General features: G+C 36.5%; 1 protein-coding gene across 5 annotated transcripts in view; it reads right to left on the reverse strand.

Moving 5' to 3' along the window:
- Positions 1–16,692, reverse strand: part of PDE1A (phosphodiesterase 1A) — a 207,822-nt gene that overhangs the window by 139,523 nt on the left and 51,607 nt on the right. For 2 of the 5 annotated variants that reach the window (XM_088058463.1, XM_088058464.1), the window contains exon 1: positions 13,110–13,443. In XM_088058463.1, coding sequence (XP_087914589.1) covers positions 13,110–13,213 — 104 coding nt within the window. In that variant the 5' untranslated portion in view covers positions 13,214–13,443. The other 3 variants (XM_088058460.1, XM_088058459.1, XM_088058458.1) reach the window with 3 other exon arrangements.

Genomic DNA, 16,692 nt, shown 5'->3' on the forward strand with positions numbered 1-16,692 from the left:
TGATTTTATTGTTAAAAATAAATTTAATGACAAACTGGGATACAATTTAATGCATGTGAACTGAGGAGCCCATCCTTAATATGTCTATCTGCAAAAACATAGCTCATTAGTGAGAGTGGCAAAAATCCAAAATCAGAGCAATAAATAGCAAATTCAGTGCAATCTGTTTCTGTGTTACTACTATAGCTGCAGCCAAGTGATAGACAAAGGGAGGTAAACATATTTCTTTCCCTTGGGAGAATGGAGGGTGAGGGGAAAGGAGAAAAAAAGTTAATTCAGACAGTCATTCTTATTCTAGCAGGTGATTTGTTCACTTAGCAATTAAGAAAATGAGAATCATATTCAGTAAGAATTAACTCTGAAAACTATAACATGCTTGACATAGCCCAGTGTTTATAAAAAGGAATTACCAATAAACCTTAGCCAAATTCCACTGCATCCATGAAATACTGTGCTCTTTTGTCACAATAAAGTAAATCTGTTTTGAGTTCTCATTTATTGTGTTGTAATTCAATAGTGTCCAATTATGCTGGCTTAAGTGAGACCAGAGCCAGGCTAATTTTATTTGATTATTGACTGGATTGAGAAGTCACAGGCTGAAGTTCTATGGTCTATGCTCTATAGGCACAACTTCAACATTATTATCTTAATAATTCCTCAAAACCTACTACATATCTTTCTTCTTTCAAAAACTCCAGACCTTTTTCATACTGTTCATTTCAGAAAAATCTGTAGAAAAACACACGTTATACCTGAAGGAAAAAATTATTGTTAAATCTTGACATTTTCTTACATCTCTGAACTCATCTTGTAAATCTAAAAGATTTTCTGATTGAACCACAAAGCCCCAGTACAGCCAGGAGCTGGAGTGCATTTAAATATTATTAGATCATAATGCACTGAATAAAAGCAGATGACTGAGCAAATAGAGCCATAGCTGGGCTGTGAAGTACTTCTTGCTGAGATTCAGAATTACATTATGCAGCAGCCCTTTTATGAAAATAATCAACTAATTTTCAGAAGTGAAGCATCATATGTAGATTTTTTTATAATCATGCCCATAGAGAAAGCTGGAATTTATCCCATACATGTGGTACTCTGCCAGCTTCAGTAAGGCATGGTTGCCAACTTAAGACAGATTTAATATAGCTTGTACAATGTAGAAAAATTTCAGTTCCATGCCAGGAGTATCATTATAATGAGAATCATTGTCAAAAGATAAGAATGCATTTTAGTGTGAGAAATCACATCTGTTGTCACTTTACATTGCCGTTATAGAGCTTTACACAGTATTTTTTGAGTCTATTTCAATTCAGTCACCATATGTAAAGCTGCAATATCATTTTTCATTACTGGGAATAAAAACAGTTAATCTCTAAAACCACTATGAATTCTACCTTTTCCTGAGATTCTTCCCCTTGAAATCTTCCTCTGTCAAAGCTGATGTATAAATTGAAACACAAAGTTTCATTGATCCCTTGATCATTCAACCTAAAAATGCATTTGAGATTGCATTTGATATAGAAACGTTGAAAAATATTTAAAAATTAAATTCTGCTAATAATCACGTTTCCCCAAATAATAACACGATTCAAGAATTCTGCGACTTCCAACTCCTTCTCTCTCAAAAAAGAGAGTCCTCCTCTCTTTTAGCATTGAACTGATGATGAAAATATTCTGAACTTTTAAACTAAAAAGTCTTAGGTAAAACTCATAGGAGAATATATACTTTCATTAACTCATTCTCCTCTCTACATTTCGTTTTGAACTTCTAGGGGAACATAAGGATATTTTTATATTACAAACACAGCATTTTGGCTGCAGCTCTTTGTCTTACAGAGAAGAGGATGAGCACAGTACTAGAAGGCTAAAGATGACCTCATTCTAAGACAAGGTTGACTCTCTCCTGTATCCAGAACATATCTTGTCAAAGCCGATTGTAAATCAAGAAAGAAAAACAGATGACAGAGCTGGCTTCACATGGTTTATGTCCACCTGAGCCAACTGGTTTTTCAGGAATTGATAATATTAAAATCTTAGGGCATGTTTGTTCTTGTAAAAGGATTAAATCAAAGTAAGACTTTCTTTAAGAATTCTAATACCACACTTATTTTTTCTTTTTATATTATATCAGTAGACATATTGACCAAGTTGTATTACATCTATCACAATTCAGTCTTCTAAAAGGTTCTACATATTTAAATGCAAATTTTGGTTTGGGCTCTAACAGTGATAGAAGCAACTCAAAGTTTAGATTGAGCTATAAACTCTCACAAATCCCTCATAATCTTTTGTTAAACACACACATATCCTGTGTTTGCCTTGTATTCAGCTCTAAAAACAGATTTGCAGTTTTTCAACGATCATATTCAAACCATTTTGTCCCTATCTGCTATGAAGGCAAACCATTTTTCTTCTAGATAATGTTCACTACCATGCAGCATATGAACCACATTCAGTCCATCAGTGGTGAAGGAAAAAGGAAAGGTTTGGTATATTAAACTAGAATTAAGGATCATAAGGCCTAGGACTCAAGTGTTCATGAGTTGTCCGTTTGGAATCCTTGGAAATATAATTTCTCTTTCACCAAAACACATTACCAATTTTTTATTACATAGGTTTATAAGTGTATGGAAACAGAATGTTTTAATGCTTTTGTGCCTAGCTACATCTAAACATTAACTATTTAAATGTTTCTGGAACAGTAGGGATTCTCCATCAATCAAGTGGAGAGGGAATCCCATTTTGTTGTGTAGCTCACACAAAGTAGAAAATGGCTAACTGAACTACACAAGAAAATAACTCAAAATAGAATTAAATATTTCTTTCTTGAAAGCTTTGTCACAATTATCATTAAACTATTTACGTGGGTATGTTATTACCATTCTTCATTTTGACATGTCTTTGACAAATATTTTTTAATATTTTAGAGAAAAAAGCAGTATCAAGTCAATCTGCTTAGAAAGGAACTTCAAAATCAAAAGGTCGAAATAAGCCAAATTTTCTATTTACCACATTTTAAGAATAAAATTTACACCTCTCAGTTGCAGTAGAAATGAATTTTTTTCAAATATTATAATTTTTTTTCACTCCTTTTACATATACACACGCCACTCTAATACTATCACATTCAATGATTGCAGTTTTCCTTCAGGAGGTAAGTGCACTATTTCACTCAATAGATCAAGATAGGCAGTTTTGAGGAGTCTTCAGGACAGAAACAAGGAAGGACTCTACATTTTCCAGCATAGTATAATAATGTTCCAGATAAATATAATATGCATTAAAGGCAAAAAATACATGCATTGCATTAAGAGATGGAGACAAATTTCAAATACAAGTAAATTAATTTGGAGTCTCATCTTTGTTCCAATTATTTAGAATGAAGACCCATACTGCCTGTTGCAAGGAAGATAAAATACTAAAATAGGGATTTCTTGTCACAGCGGCAGCACAGGGATTAGGACAAGTGACTTTCAAATAATCAGGTTGCTGCCACTTCAGTTTAAGGGTTTGAAAGTTGAAAAGTCCGAAAGAGATACTCATTCAAAGTTTTTAAAAGACATTTCAGAATACTTATTCTTCTGAGCTTTTAATCTTGGTGGCCTTTTCCAAAGTTTTTTTATGTATTCTTCAGAGCAGTAATTCTGCATTCCAGCTCACTCTAATCGAAATTAATGCTAATGATATAAAGCTTTTTGCAGTGCATCAGAAAATCACACACTGAAGATGTAAAGGAACTGTCAAAAGGGACAACAATTTGCAGCTCCAGCTGAGCCTGACGTGTTTGGCATTTCTGCAAAACAGGTATCTGAGTTATCTTAAGTGAATGCATTTGCGATCAGGAAATAGAGTGATATAAATAAACAATCTTCAGTTTAGAAGAAAAATACTCAAACCTTCATCAAACCTTTAGTAAAATGGCAAAAGAAAGCTACAGAATTACACTAAGAGGTGTCCAAGGTATTGCAAATAAAAACAAAACTAAGAAATAAACAAACTAATCAAAACCAAAAAAATAAGTAAACTATTTAAAACACAGTAAATAAAAATACAAAATATATATAACTGCAGGTAAGTATGATGTTAGATGTTAATTCCTCAATAAATTCTGCAGACAACACAGAAAAAAAACCCAACTTATTTAATTTCAAATTTCCCAGGCAGAACAGTTCTGTATTGTAGAACTGCAGAAAGAAGTAAATTCCACACAGCAGTTTGTTCTTTACTCTCTTTCTAACATAAATTACACTAACAGTGAACTATTCAAATGTAGCTGCCTTCAAACACTATTTATCAGAGAAATTCACAACAATTAAACGTCTCCATAATATTTATGGAGGCTACTTGTTTTCCTGGGGCGCCAAAAGTCTGGAGAACAGTTGGGTCAAACAAACTGCAGCCAGTGTCAAACAATAGATAATGGAGCATAAGCACTTGTACAGACAAACATCTTCCTTGAGATTGCTCCTAGTTAAATAATATGGCTTCAAATAATATCTGAATTATGCTTGGAGGGTTGAATGGCTGGAATTCAACTGTCTCTTATTCTGAAAAACTTATTAAATACACAGCAACAAAATCACACAAAAATGCTAAATGATAATGATTACAAACATGAAATCAGTGTTGTTCATCATTAAAGAAGACAAGAAAAAGCACTTTTTTTTTCTTTTAACATTGGAGCGATATTTATAGAACTGCTAATCCTGAAACAAGGAAAGCTTTAATATCCATGTTATTTTAATGTTTTCCAGCACATGATACTTCAAGGTGTACTGGCTTTTCTGGAACATCTAAAATCAGACATATTTCCATAAATTGTCAAAGAGACAAGAAACTTAGGAATCCTTTTTGTCATTTCACAACACTGACTCAGATGAGCATACTTCTCTTACTCATTCAAAAGAAAGCCTACTAAATCTCATTACAGTCCAGCTTCATGTACAGACCATAAACAGCACACAGCTCAATTGCAGCTATTGAGTATTCATTCTCAGAGCATTCACTTCAAGAAGAATAAAAATTTTAATAAAGTACTTTTCAGCTTTTTTTTTTTTTTTTTTTTTTGATTTGCAGATCCACAAGTGGTGGCAAAGGGCATTATAGAGCCAAGGCAAACAGGCTTGGGTGGGTTTAGAATACAGTTCTGCAACTGCTGGTTACAATTACCCAGCAGTACTTCACTTATTCAGCTCAGGTGCAAATAAATGATTACAATTGTCCTGAATTAGCCCAAGCACACAACACGGATGTTTATACTGGCCTTCTTTCAGGCCAGCTATTTGTAGGCTACAAAAGCACAGATGTTATCTGTGCATAACAACCCTGGAGTGACGTGGACAGTACTTGATTTTCATAAAATCTGATGCTTAGAAAGAGGTTGTATATAATTATAACTCAAAGTTAGCCTTTCAAAAATGCAGGAACAAAACTGAACCCTCAGAAGAAGTTCATATTGGATCAACACTTTCTGTCATGCTTTGATTCAATACTAGGTACCCTAGAACTGGATTTACAATACCATAGAATCAAGGACTTAAAACAGATGCAAGGCCATGATTGTTTTCTTAGAGAGCTGTTCAAGTAGGACCATCTCCTGTTGGAGCCCTGGACCTGCTGGCAGGCACAGAAAGCATGAAATTCTCTGTGTCCAGGGTTCCAACAATCTCCTTTAACTTCAGGCAGTCCCATCCTCAGACAAATCCCTATTGTAAGGCTGCAACTAGGTATGAAAACACAGAGGGAATCCAACCTAGGAACAGATACAGTTTAAGTTTACAGTAAGGGCAAAAAGAAAAAAAAGTTATTGCTCTTTTTACCACAAAAAAAAATCCCTGGGTGGTATCAAAACCAGTCACACTAGAACAGCTAAAAAGAGCAGGGAGCCAGAAATCAGAGTTGGGAAGCAAGAATACATCATGGGAGACAACTTAATCCACTGTACCTGCAGAAAATGATCACCTTTTAGGGATAACACATCGGACAAACTCACTCCACTCACAGAAAACCAACCACTTTGGAAATCACGTTTCTAGCAGAATCCACAGGAATAAATATAATATCATGTTAATACCACTTGACTTCACAAATAAAATTACATATGCTGGCCAACAGTCAGAATCACATAAGCTTTTAGGAGCAAGTCCTGCACTCCCTTAAAATCACTATTCGTTGCATATATGTATTCAGGAAATATGTGTCTATGCTGTGAGCAGCTGCAGACTTTAACAGAAACTGAATATGGTAGCTCCTCACAAGTCTAAGCAGTTTTTGTAAAAGAAAAGAAAGGTCGGGGAAAAGGCTGTCTTCTTCAGTCTGCAGCACTGCCTGACTAATTGCAAAGCTTTATGGACTGTGAAAACTGAGTCACTTCATTGTCAGCTGTAACTTTATAAGTGATGTACTCAATTTCTGTTTAGCTTCCCTTAACCACACAGAGTGCAATTTTCCATCCTTTTAGTCATAACTGCTCAGTTTTTCCCATCTCCCTAGTAAAATGGAAGGATTTACTTTGTATTAAATTCTGACTGCCTCTATAGATCCTCCTTATGAAGCCTTGTTTTAAAAGTTCCACAAATTGCATTGGTGACCTCAAGTATGCAATGAAATTGCATGGGAAGGCAGTAAAGGAAAAACAAAAATCCAAAAACCTGCTGTTGCCAGAGAAGGAAGAAGTCCATCACTGTGCAGTCTGTGGGTCAAGCTGAGCCTGTTTGGTCATTAGCTGGTTGGTTAGTTGGTTATTTTCCGTCCTTTTGAAAGGCTTTGAATGTCTGGAGAGGGGTTTTGACAAAAATAAACCTTTCATGTTAGATACAGTACAGTAGTACTGGAGGACTCACTACCATAGGAGATCTTACACCTATTTTGCAGTCTTATTTGTCAAATAGTCTCCAGTAAATGGCAGCAGACATAATTGCAACCATATTGTTCTAGCTTTCCTCCAGAGATTATTCCAGGAGTAAGCCAGATCAGACAGAAAACACAAACAAAATGGAACAGTACTAAATGGATTCACTCCTAAACGATTATTTTGACATCTCACAGGAAAAAATCTGTCAGGCACAATTTTGATAAACCTGAGGTTATGTTTCTCTTTCAGATGTATGAAGTGAATGCCTATTTTTATTATAGCTTCCACTGGTAACTATGCAATTTCAGTATTTAGGCATTTGCATTTTTCTAACCCTATATAATTAGCAAGACAAAAGGCCTTTTTTTCTCCTATCCAGATATTTTGACTTCACTCTGTTGTGGAGGTGGAGCAGAACCTGGAAGTTACATGTGGGAGGGCCATATGAACTCTGAGGTTTCGACCCACAGCTCTGAGAAGCTGTGGCAGGCTTCAGTGTGCAGCAGCTAAATTAGACAATGAAGTTTTTAAAGAAACACTTACAATAATTGGTAAGTAATCGAGGACACCCCACACAAAGAGTTGGCAGGAGTTCAAAACAAGAGGCAAGTATTTGTGTAGTCAATTATATACAATATTTTTCTAAGCAGATATCTGAATAGAATACTTGTAAGGTGAATAGCCACAGAAAATATCTTTTAGGAAATTTTAGAAGTGTTGAATGTAGCATAAGTAGAGTCACATGCCTAAGCTAAAAAAAAATACAGAATATAGAAATTTAATTGCAGTTTAGTAGTAGCTTCATAAAATGTTATCTTTAATCTCCTTTCCATTGTCTTTAGATATAATACTTAATTTTAATTGGACACATATATGAGGGATGTATGAACATGTTCATTTAAAGGTCTAATGGGGAATCTCAGTATTTTATTGCATTGTTCAGGGACTGAGACACCTGTAAACACACTGCTACTGTTCTTACTGGTATCATAGGCAAAAGATGGTTTGTGCACCACTCCTTCAATTTGCAGTCATTTCTAGGACAGTTTTCTATAAGCAGATCAATTCACCCACAGTAAACTGGAGGATCAGCATTTATTCTAAACTATCAATAGCATTGATACATGGCAGAAATTGCAAGAAAAAATTAGCATGAACCTGAAAATTAATTATATGCCTATTATCTATACGATAATAATGGAAATACCTTTCTAAAGGTGTTTATGACTGGATAAAAAAGTTCTTTAAATAGCTGATGTTAAGTAGCTAAAAACCTAGACTTCTTGAACATTTGAGATTTGTCATATTATATGTTTAATCAGATACATATTTCTAAGCTGCAAAGTTATAATTATAAATTGCTTACCTGATTGCTCAGGTGCAGAAACAGACTTTGGTTTCAAAAGCAAAAGAAGTTGTTCACAATTTATAATAAAATTATTCTTACTGTAATCATAGCACTAATGAGATGCATATCAATCAACAGGTCCATCATCATTTACCTTCCATTTTCTGTTCAGAGCATTTCTGAAACCAACTTTATTTTTGCTTAAAGTCCACCTGTCATTTTGATTACTTTTAAAAGCTTATGAATTTATAGGAAAGTTTTCACATTACAAGAAAGTATAAATAGGCAACATTACAAGTAAAAACTACTTGAAGCATATACCCATTTGTTCCTGATGTAGTTAGCAGTGACAATTTGTCTTGCTACTTTTTACCATAGGTATCTACCTGCAATTCTATCTCTTCTCCTCTTTTTGTTTGTTCAGTACTCACAAAAATATAAATCTTTATATCATAATATGTTCTGTTTGGATAACCTCTTCAGTTAAGCTTTACTGAACTACCATAGTTGAGGCAAACAGACCATAGAAACAAGGGAAATAAGCAAACATGAAATACAGTGTAAAATAAAATGTAAACAAGCAACTCATTAAAAGAAAGGAAAGACTTTTGTTGTATCTGGTTCTGGAAATTGTTCTACTGCTCTTCCACCAGTATCCATGGACCTAGTGAAGGAATGACTGTTCTCTAAATAAAATTACCCATTCTAGCCTGTTTTAGACCTAACTAGGCTGCTAATCTGGATTCAATTCAATGCCTGTAAAAAAATTCTATCTTCTGATAATTCAGCAAGAGCACAGGAAGCCATTTTTCTACTCTCTTTGACATCAAGCCAAATTTCCCCAAATCAGTGAATAAGGCCCCTTTTTGTCTCTACAAAATGTGTGTGCGTGCATTGCAGGATCAACAAACTGGGTGTACATGTCAGTCCCTTTTAGTGCCTAAAACAGCTTAGACTCTCCTTCCTGGGGGAGTCAGGGTCTCTTTATGTTGAATGTGGAGGAAAAGAAAGGGAAGAAGGAGAGAAGCTTATGACTGTTTTCCAAATCCCTTTTGCCATACAAGTTAGCACAAATTAGTTTTAAACAGTGGTGGCAATAACACAGTCTCATTTTAAAGCAGTAACAATTTCATGAAGTAGTATACGAGCCACATGTGAATTTCAAGTCCCCAAATTCCTGGAACCCTGGACTTCAACTTTTCCCATTCAGACATTTTTCTGGCCAATTAGAGACAGTTCTAGCAAATACAGATATTTATGAAAATCAAGTTATTTACTCACTAATGAATTCAAAGCTCAGAAATGAAACCTACCCCTAATACTATGTCCAGCAGTAATGATGGTAGTAGAAGCTACTTGCAAAGGTGTCTAAGATGTCTACTTGCAAAATAAAATAAGATGCCTGTTCTGCATTGACATTGAGTGAAGTGGCAAAAAGACAAAATAGACCTTAAACAGACTGCACGCGATTTCACACAGTGAGGAACAATACAGAGTTAAGTCAAGTCTATGTACTGATTAGGGAGAATACCAAACACTGCAAGGCCAGTAAGAATAAAGTCTTCTGCTTTAAACCTGGTTCTCTGCATTCCAAATCAAAATTCTCTTTAAAAGCTGCTTTTCTTTTGGAGCTCCCTACCATGCTCTATTACCAGTGGAAGACAAAACTCTCCTAGACAGCAAATCATCTGCATCTATTGACACCATAATACATTTAAGCTGGAGACTTGTTTACTGTCTAAAGTAAGATTCCATCAAATAGAGAATGAAAGGTTGTGGGAGAAAAGGTGTAATTGGTGGCATTTAAACAGGCTGAGAAGGACCCTCTTGGCTGGGCTGTGACAAGGTGTTTTTTGAAGTGGAAGGTACACAACACTTCCCTTCAGTCAGGCAGCTGGAATGCCTGCAGTGGCTTTAATCGCTTTTGTTTTTGTTCTTCTGCATAATAGAGAATTATAAAAGCCACACTATTATATGAGTTATTTAGCTGTTTCTTGTTATTTGTTTTTGCTTTCTCTATGAACTACAAAACATTAGAAGCTTGCAGTCTGCATATTGAAAATATCTTAATTCAAAAACCAGAAGCTACAGTCAAGACAGAAATTTACACAATTCATTTTCACACATCTTGTTTCACTCAGCTTGTGTTTTATACATTCAGACATCAATAAAATCAGCACCAATGCTAAGGATCAAGTTATGAAATTCAAATTATTATCTTCTCTGCCAGAAAATGTCCTTGGTTGCAGCACTGCTGCAATTCCAGCGTAAGAAAAACAGATTGGGATTTTTACTTGTCATACAGAAGTAAGAGCTTGGCTGTAAAGCACCATAAACCAAATAAAAGTTATATGTCATTTTAATTTTGTTCCAAACATCCCAGCCTTTACTGCAACACTTAGGTTAGCAGGATCTATGAAAGCCTATAGAATAGAAAACCTATAAAAGGCCCTTTCCTTCAAGCTGCCACAATAGACAGCTTTTCTTATTGGGTATTCAAATAGGGATTTTCATTTATCTTTAAGAGCATTCAACTCACCTATCTTCTAGAATAATCTCTATTTCACAAAAAAAAAAGAAAAATAACCAACAAGCCAACAACAAAAATACCCCAGGACGTATAAGGTTAAATGAACTTCTGCTGCCAAATTCATAACTAAAAGTCTACTATGAAAAAAGATGAAACACTAAGAGAAAATTACAGCTAATTTTAAGTAAGGGTCTACTGTACAGATTTTGAATACTATTCAGATAGCTACCTAAGTGAAATCCAATGTTCTTTTAGAAATAATGACCTGCTTGCAAGAAGATAATCAGCACTCTTGACTGGCAAAATACCAAAAAACTGTGTTGAAATCACATGAAAATTATGTCAGTCTGTGGACTCTATCAGCAAGAACAGATTCAGCTTCATAATTCAAACCATGAAGTCTTGACTTCAGTGTAAATATACTATTGCACACTACTTTAAAAGCTCCATAATTTGGCATCATACGTAACTTCATTAACGGTTCCCATCTCTAAGATGAAACAATTCTCCTGACTGTTTATAAAAGAATTCTTCACAAGTCCGATTATCTGGCAGTCCCACTTACCTGTCCTTCTCCCCTACCACATACAAACATCTACTTTGGTATCTGTTCATCAACAAAATGAATTCTTTTCCTTAATGATTGATGCTTACACTATAAAGTCAGCTTGGGTATCTATTCTGAAAATTTAAACTCTTTGAAATTTCCCCATACACTGTTTGTAATATCGATTAGCTAATGATTTCCAATTGACTAGTGAATAATTAAAATGAAGCCATTGGCAAGTTTGAAAAACAGTCAGCTGAGCACATATCTAATAATATAACCTGTTTTTTTTTTTTAAATACAAGTATTTTAGCATCATCTTGTCACAACATTCGTGAGGTTGGCACCAAGCTGCGAAAGGTCGATACACTTAAGCTCCATTTTACATTGATACACCACAAACTCCAAATATAATTTTAACTACTCTTAAAGAAGCATGAGCTTTATTTCCTGGAGCTCTTGTACTGAGTGTCACTAATGTTTAGTTATTTGCATTAGTTTGTTTAATGCTACCATTCCAGAGGCAGCTGAAAGGAAACATTTCAACCCAAGAGTCTAGTGGTAACAGAGACCTTAGAGAAGAAAATCAGCAGTTAAGACCTGACACAAATGGAAATCTGCACAAATTGATGGAGGTCTCTGGTAGCAAAAACTCAGAGAGAAAATGTGACATCATCAAATCATCAAAATATTTGCTCTGCTGCATACACTTTAGAGATTTTATGGGGACATTTTTCCCAAAGTGCATTATCTTTAATAGAGTGATGATAGGATTAAGAGCAAATATTCAAAAACATATCACAGAGAAGTTATGATAAATCCCTGGCCACACCTGGAAAGGGACTTTCCAGTCAAGCAAACCAATTTCTCTTTAAAGAAAGCAGATGGTGGAATCCCCTTGCCCACAGCCAGTTTGCGTCTCTACCCAATGTACAGGGGAAATAGGCAGTGCCCCAGCTAACACATCTAATCCCCCACACTTTAAATAATCTGTTTACCTTTAACAGCTGAGGCACTGTTTAGCATCTGTGGAATACCTTTAGCAACCCAGGATTACAAATCTTTCCAGCAAAAAAAAAATAGTGCCATTTCTTTGTTTCAACAAGTATAACATGCATTTATTTTTAATAACCTGACATCTGCTTTCAGATCAAAAATCTGGCAAATACTGAAAAGATGTTGACATTTGAGGGGTTTAGGATGCACAAGTTTGATAGAGTTTCTCCCTGACAAGTTGCAGATGTTTATTTACCTATCATTTGCACCGAAAGTCTACATGAAAATTGCATTTGAGAGCAGTGAATTAGACACAGCAGATACATAGTGGTCCCCTCAAACACTCCTTCAGTTAGTTTCTAGCATTACTGAACATGAAAATAAGTGACAAAAAACAGACATAGCAGCTAAGCACCTTTTAATATAGACTTCTTTACCTTCAGTCTTCAAGGCAAACTATTAGCACTTCCTATAGAATTGCAATAATATACTTACCTATACATACTGACAGCAATGACGGAACAGCTCCAGAATTCACAAAATCATATCAGAGATATGGAAGTGCTAACTTGGAAGGACTTACCTGCATTTCAATTTGGATAATAACTCTCATTTGTTATACATCTTTTAAAAGAGATGACTGAACCTAATAGAGAGTCTGACATTAATCTAAGTACCATCGTAAACCAGAATGATGTACTGTATTGTGGGAGCAAATGCTGTTCACAGCTTAAAGATAGCTCTCCCGTTTGCTAATTAGACATTTTAACAAACAGAAGAAAATTATCTTTCCAAAGGAACAGAACAAAAGCCAAGGAGACAAGCTACTCACATTCCTTTGAGTCGTTGCCACATTTTCTCTGCATGTCCTCCTATTTGGTACTGTACAGAAGCGCTTTCCAGTTCCCGAGTTGTTTCTGTCGCTCGAGCCCCCATCGTTATTGTCCTACAGCGATACAGTTACAGTCAGGCTCAGCAGCAAGTAAAAGCAGTCCTTAGTCCACTACAAATTTCAGAAGATCCACGCATGTTAGACAGTAGCTGCTGTCATAGCAAAACACATCAGAATTACAACAGCTGAGGGACGATCCTGCCTGAATCGCTATTCACTTTGACAGACAAATCCACTCTTCCCCCCCAAGCACAGAGCAAGTACACACAGCTCCTCTGACCTCACGAGTCTAATCCATACGGGAGAGCCAGCTACTTATACTACTGACTGCTCAAGCTCCTTTCTCATGCACTTTTCTGCTGTAGGAATACACACAGAAACACAAAGGATTCCTTAAAATGGACTATAATTCACTGCCATGCAGGATAAATGTGAATGGCTCTAACAATCCAGAAGGAAAGAAAGGCTGGTTTCTGCTTTGCAGGTTGGAGAAACAGGCTGCAATAGGAAAGCAGATGGTAGATGCCAGTATCAGCCACATCACCCTACAAAAAGAGTGTATGTTCAAATGCCAGAGCTTCCCTCTCTTTAGTTGATCCTGAACTGTTTCTTATTGAATAAATATCTACCAGCCTGTCAATAAAAATATGACTGTACAAATGCTAAGTCAGTAGCAAAGACACATCTAAATCCCTGCAGAAGAGAAATCAGCGAGTGCTACAGGTTGTTATTGAAGGAATATGCTGTAATGATGACTGTTCACCTTCTCCTAGCAACTCCACACAGTAGGTAACTGTCAATTTAACTGGTGGAAAATGCAGCAGCTGCAAGACAGCCCGCTCCACAAATCCTCTGGGACAGAAGCATGTGTGTCAAAATCTGATGCTGAACTGTGTGTGTCTGCCAGCAAAAAACAATTTAGTACATTCAAACAACAAAAGGGTTGAGGACTAATCAGTACATGAGCCATGCAGCAGATTGCCTGCTCTGCCTTCCAAGTGCAAACCTGAGAACCTATCTGTACAGCCAAAGTCGGGGCTTGGAGAGGGCAAAGGAGGGGATTTCCTTGCTGCTTGCTCAGTCACAGACCTGGGTTTGCAGAGTGCTTCTCTACTCTGAAAATAGCACCTGTCTTGTTTGGTGAATAAAAATCTTCATTTCTGAAGCAGCAGCCAAATAATTAAATATACCCCAGACTTGTCTCAGTGATCATGTTCGTTTCAATCAGACTAAGAGCGGTGAAAGAAGCCAGGCAAGAGGAGGGTGCCAAGAGGGAGTAAACGTGTCAGCTTTGTCAGCTACTGGTGCCACTGCCAGTTGGGAAGCTTTGGGTCCACATTGAAAAAGTGAGCATGAGCATCCTCAGATGGCCACTGGAAGGAGCCTAAGGATGAGGGAGGAATATTTCAGTATGGCTTTAATTAAACAGCTTTATCTGTGTTAAATTTTGCAATGAAGTGAGATAATGAGCATTCCTGTCTGATGCAATTGGCAGAAATGGATATTACTACTAAGTACTCAGGTTCTCACAGAAAAATAAGAAAAAGGGGCTCACAGCTTTGAAATAATCTTAACATTTAAGAATTTCCTAATCAATTTTCTTTCACTATGGCACTTTTAATGAACATTTTGAATTACACCCTATGAGAGTTATAAACCAGTTTGAGTTCCATCTTTTGCACACTGATTTCGGGAGCATAATTAAACAGTGCATTTCATTTGCTTCCATGGATTTAAGACATACACTATTTTAAACTGGTATTATTTCCCAGACTTTCACTGAATTTTTACTGACTCAGACATTTAAGAGTCAGTCCCATAAAATTCACTAATAATTTCTGAAAAAATAGTCACCAGATGAGTGAAATCACTTACAATTTTCAAACAGCATCATAAGACAAAGATGAAGAAATACAAATATATATTTTCAAAAACCATAAGGCATTTATTTGGCCAAAGGCAGCAGTAGCACCTTTGAACCACTTAAAATCTTCCAGACTTTCCACTCCTGTTTTTCATGGAGTCCAACCAAAGTTTGTAAGAAAGAGTATAAATATCCTTCCATGGAATAATTAATAAGAACATCTCACACTAATCTGGGCTCTTCCTTGCCTTTTAACTGCCAAATATCTGAAGCAAAGCAAAGAAATTAAGTATTTATAGAAACCACATAAACCTCCAGGGACAAAGGAAAATTTTAAGGGCCTCATAAAGTATTTCCAGCTCTTGTTGTCCAATTCTAGAATGAAAAAAAAAGTGGTGTTTGCAAGTTATTCTCTCTCCCTCAGAAGGAATTCAGTAGTTGAAGATACATTGCGTTGATTTACTGGAGAAGGCAATATTCTTCAGGAAGGAAGGAAGGAAGGTGCAAACTGCCCAAACCATATCCATGTAAATGGAGATACACCTGCTAATGTCACCAGAACTCCACAAAGGAAAATTGTAAAACCTCTTCTCCCTGAAGGACCCTGCCACTACAACAATGAAAATTCCGACAGCAAAAGCACCAGGCATGGGACGAGCATGGCATAAGCAAAAGACAAACACAGCAGCCATTGCTCCAAAGGTTTATCCAGAGAATCGATACAGCAAACCACCAGAGAAGACACCAAAGGATGAAATTGTATCTCTGAAAATTAAAGAAAGAGCAGGAAACAAAAAAAGATAGACATGGCATTTGAAAAATCAAGAAATTTGCCAGAATGTGTCCTGTAGTTCCCTATGGGGACAGAAATAAACGATCCAAAACAAAAGAGCAACCTTAAGTTATCTGGAAAACACAAGCAAAAAGCCCTCTTGGAGACACTGGGAAAGGAGAGACCTTTCCTCCCTTTAGCTTCCATGAATAATGCTCAGAGAATGAGGTAGCTGAGCCCACATCCTTCCTCTGGCTAAGTGGAGGGCAGGCACGAGGCTGAGAAGGACAGAGCCAAGGCAGTGCCTGCACAGCTCTTGCTGCAAGAGGTGATCCAGGGCCCAAAGGCCAGGAGCTGCTGGAACACAGAGCAGCCGCGGCACACGGCCTGTATGGAGCAGCGAGGGCTCAGCGGGGGAACCGCAGCCAACCCCACCTGCTCAGAAATACTGACCTCTGTCCCTGCAGAACAAGCACGTCAAACGAATACCAAACTGTGAGCAGCTACTTTAGAAAGCAAGGCAAATCAAGAAGGCTAGCATCTGAAATGAAGTTATCCTTCACAGTTTTCTTCTTTCCACTTCCTGTTCTTGAACCACTTTTCTGTTCTTGCTCTACCTAACCCATCATTTGTGCTACAGTCCCAGCAAGCTGTTGTTACAGTCCATATTCTGCCTAAAGAAAAAATAATCTTTTTTGCCCTTTTTCTATTATTTTTAGATTTCAGCTTAAAATTTCCTCGCTAAAGTCAACACACACTTCAATTAGCCAATATGGAGATACATTAAAACAGGAACAATTAACTTATTCACCCTTAATTATGGTGATAATAAAACTCTCCCAGTGGCACTGAATCCTCAGATAAGAAGCTACACTTAATGAAAATTC

The sequence above is a fragment of the Pseudopodoces humilis genome, chromosome 8 (genome assembly GCF_049639895.1).
Source record: "Pseudopodoces humilis isolate 2021_Gansu_Grassland_sample_001 chromosome 8, ASM4963989v1, whole genome shotgun sequence".
Lineage (NCBI taxonomy): Eukaryota > Metazoa > Chordata > Aves > Passeriformes > Paridae > Pseudopodoces > Pseudopodoces humilis.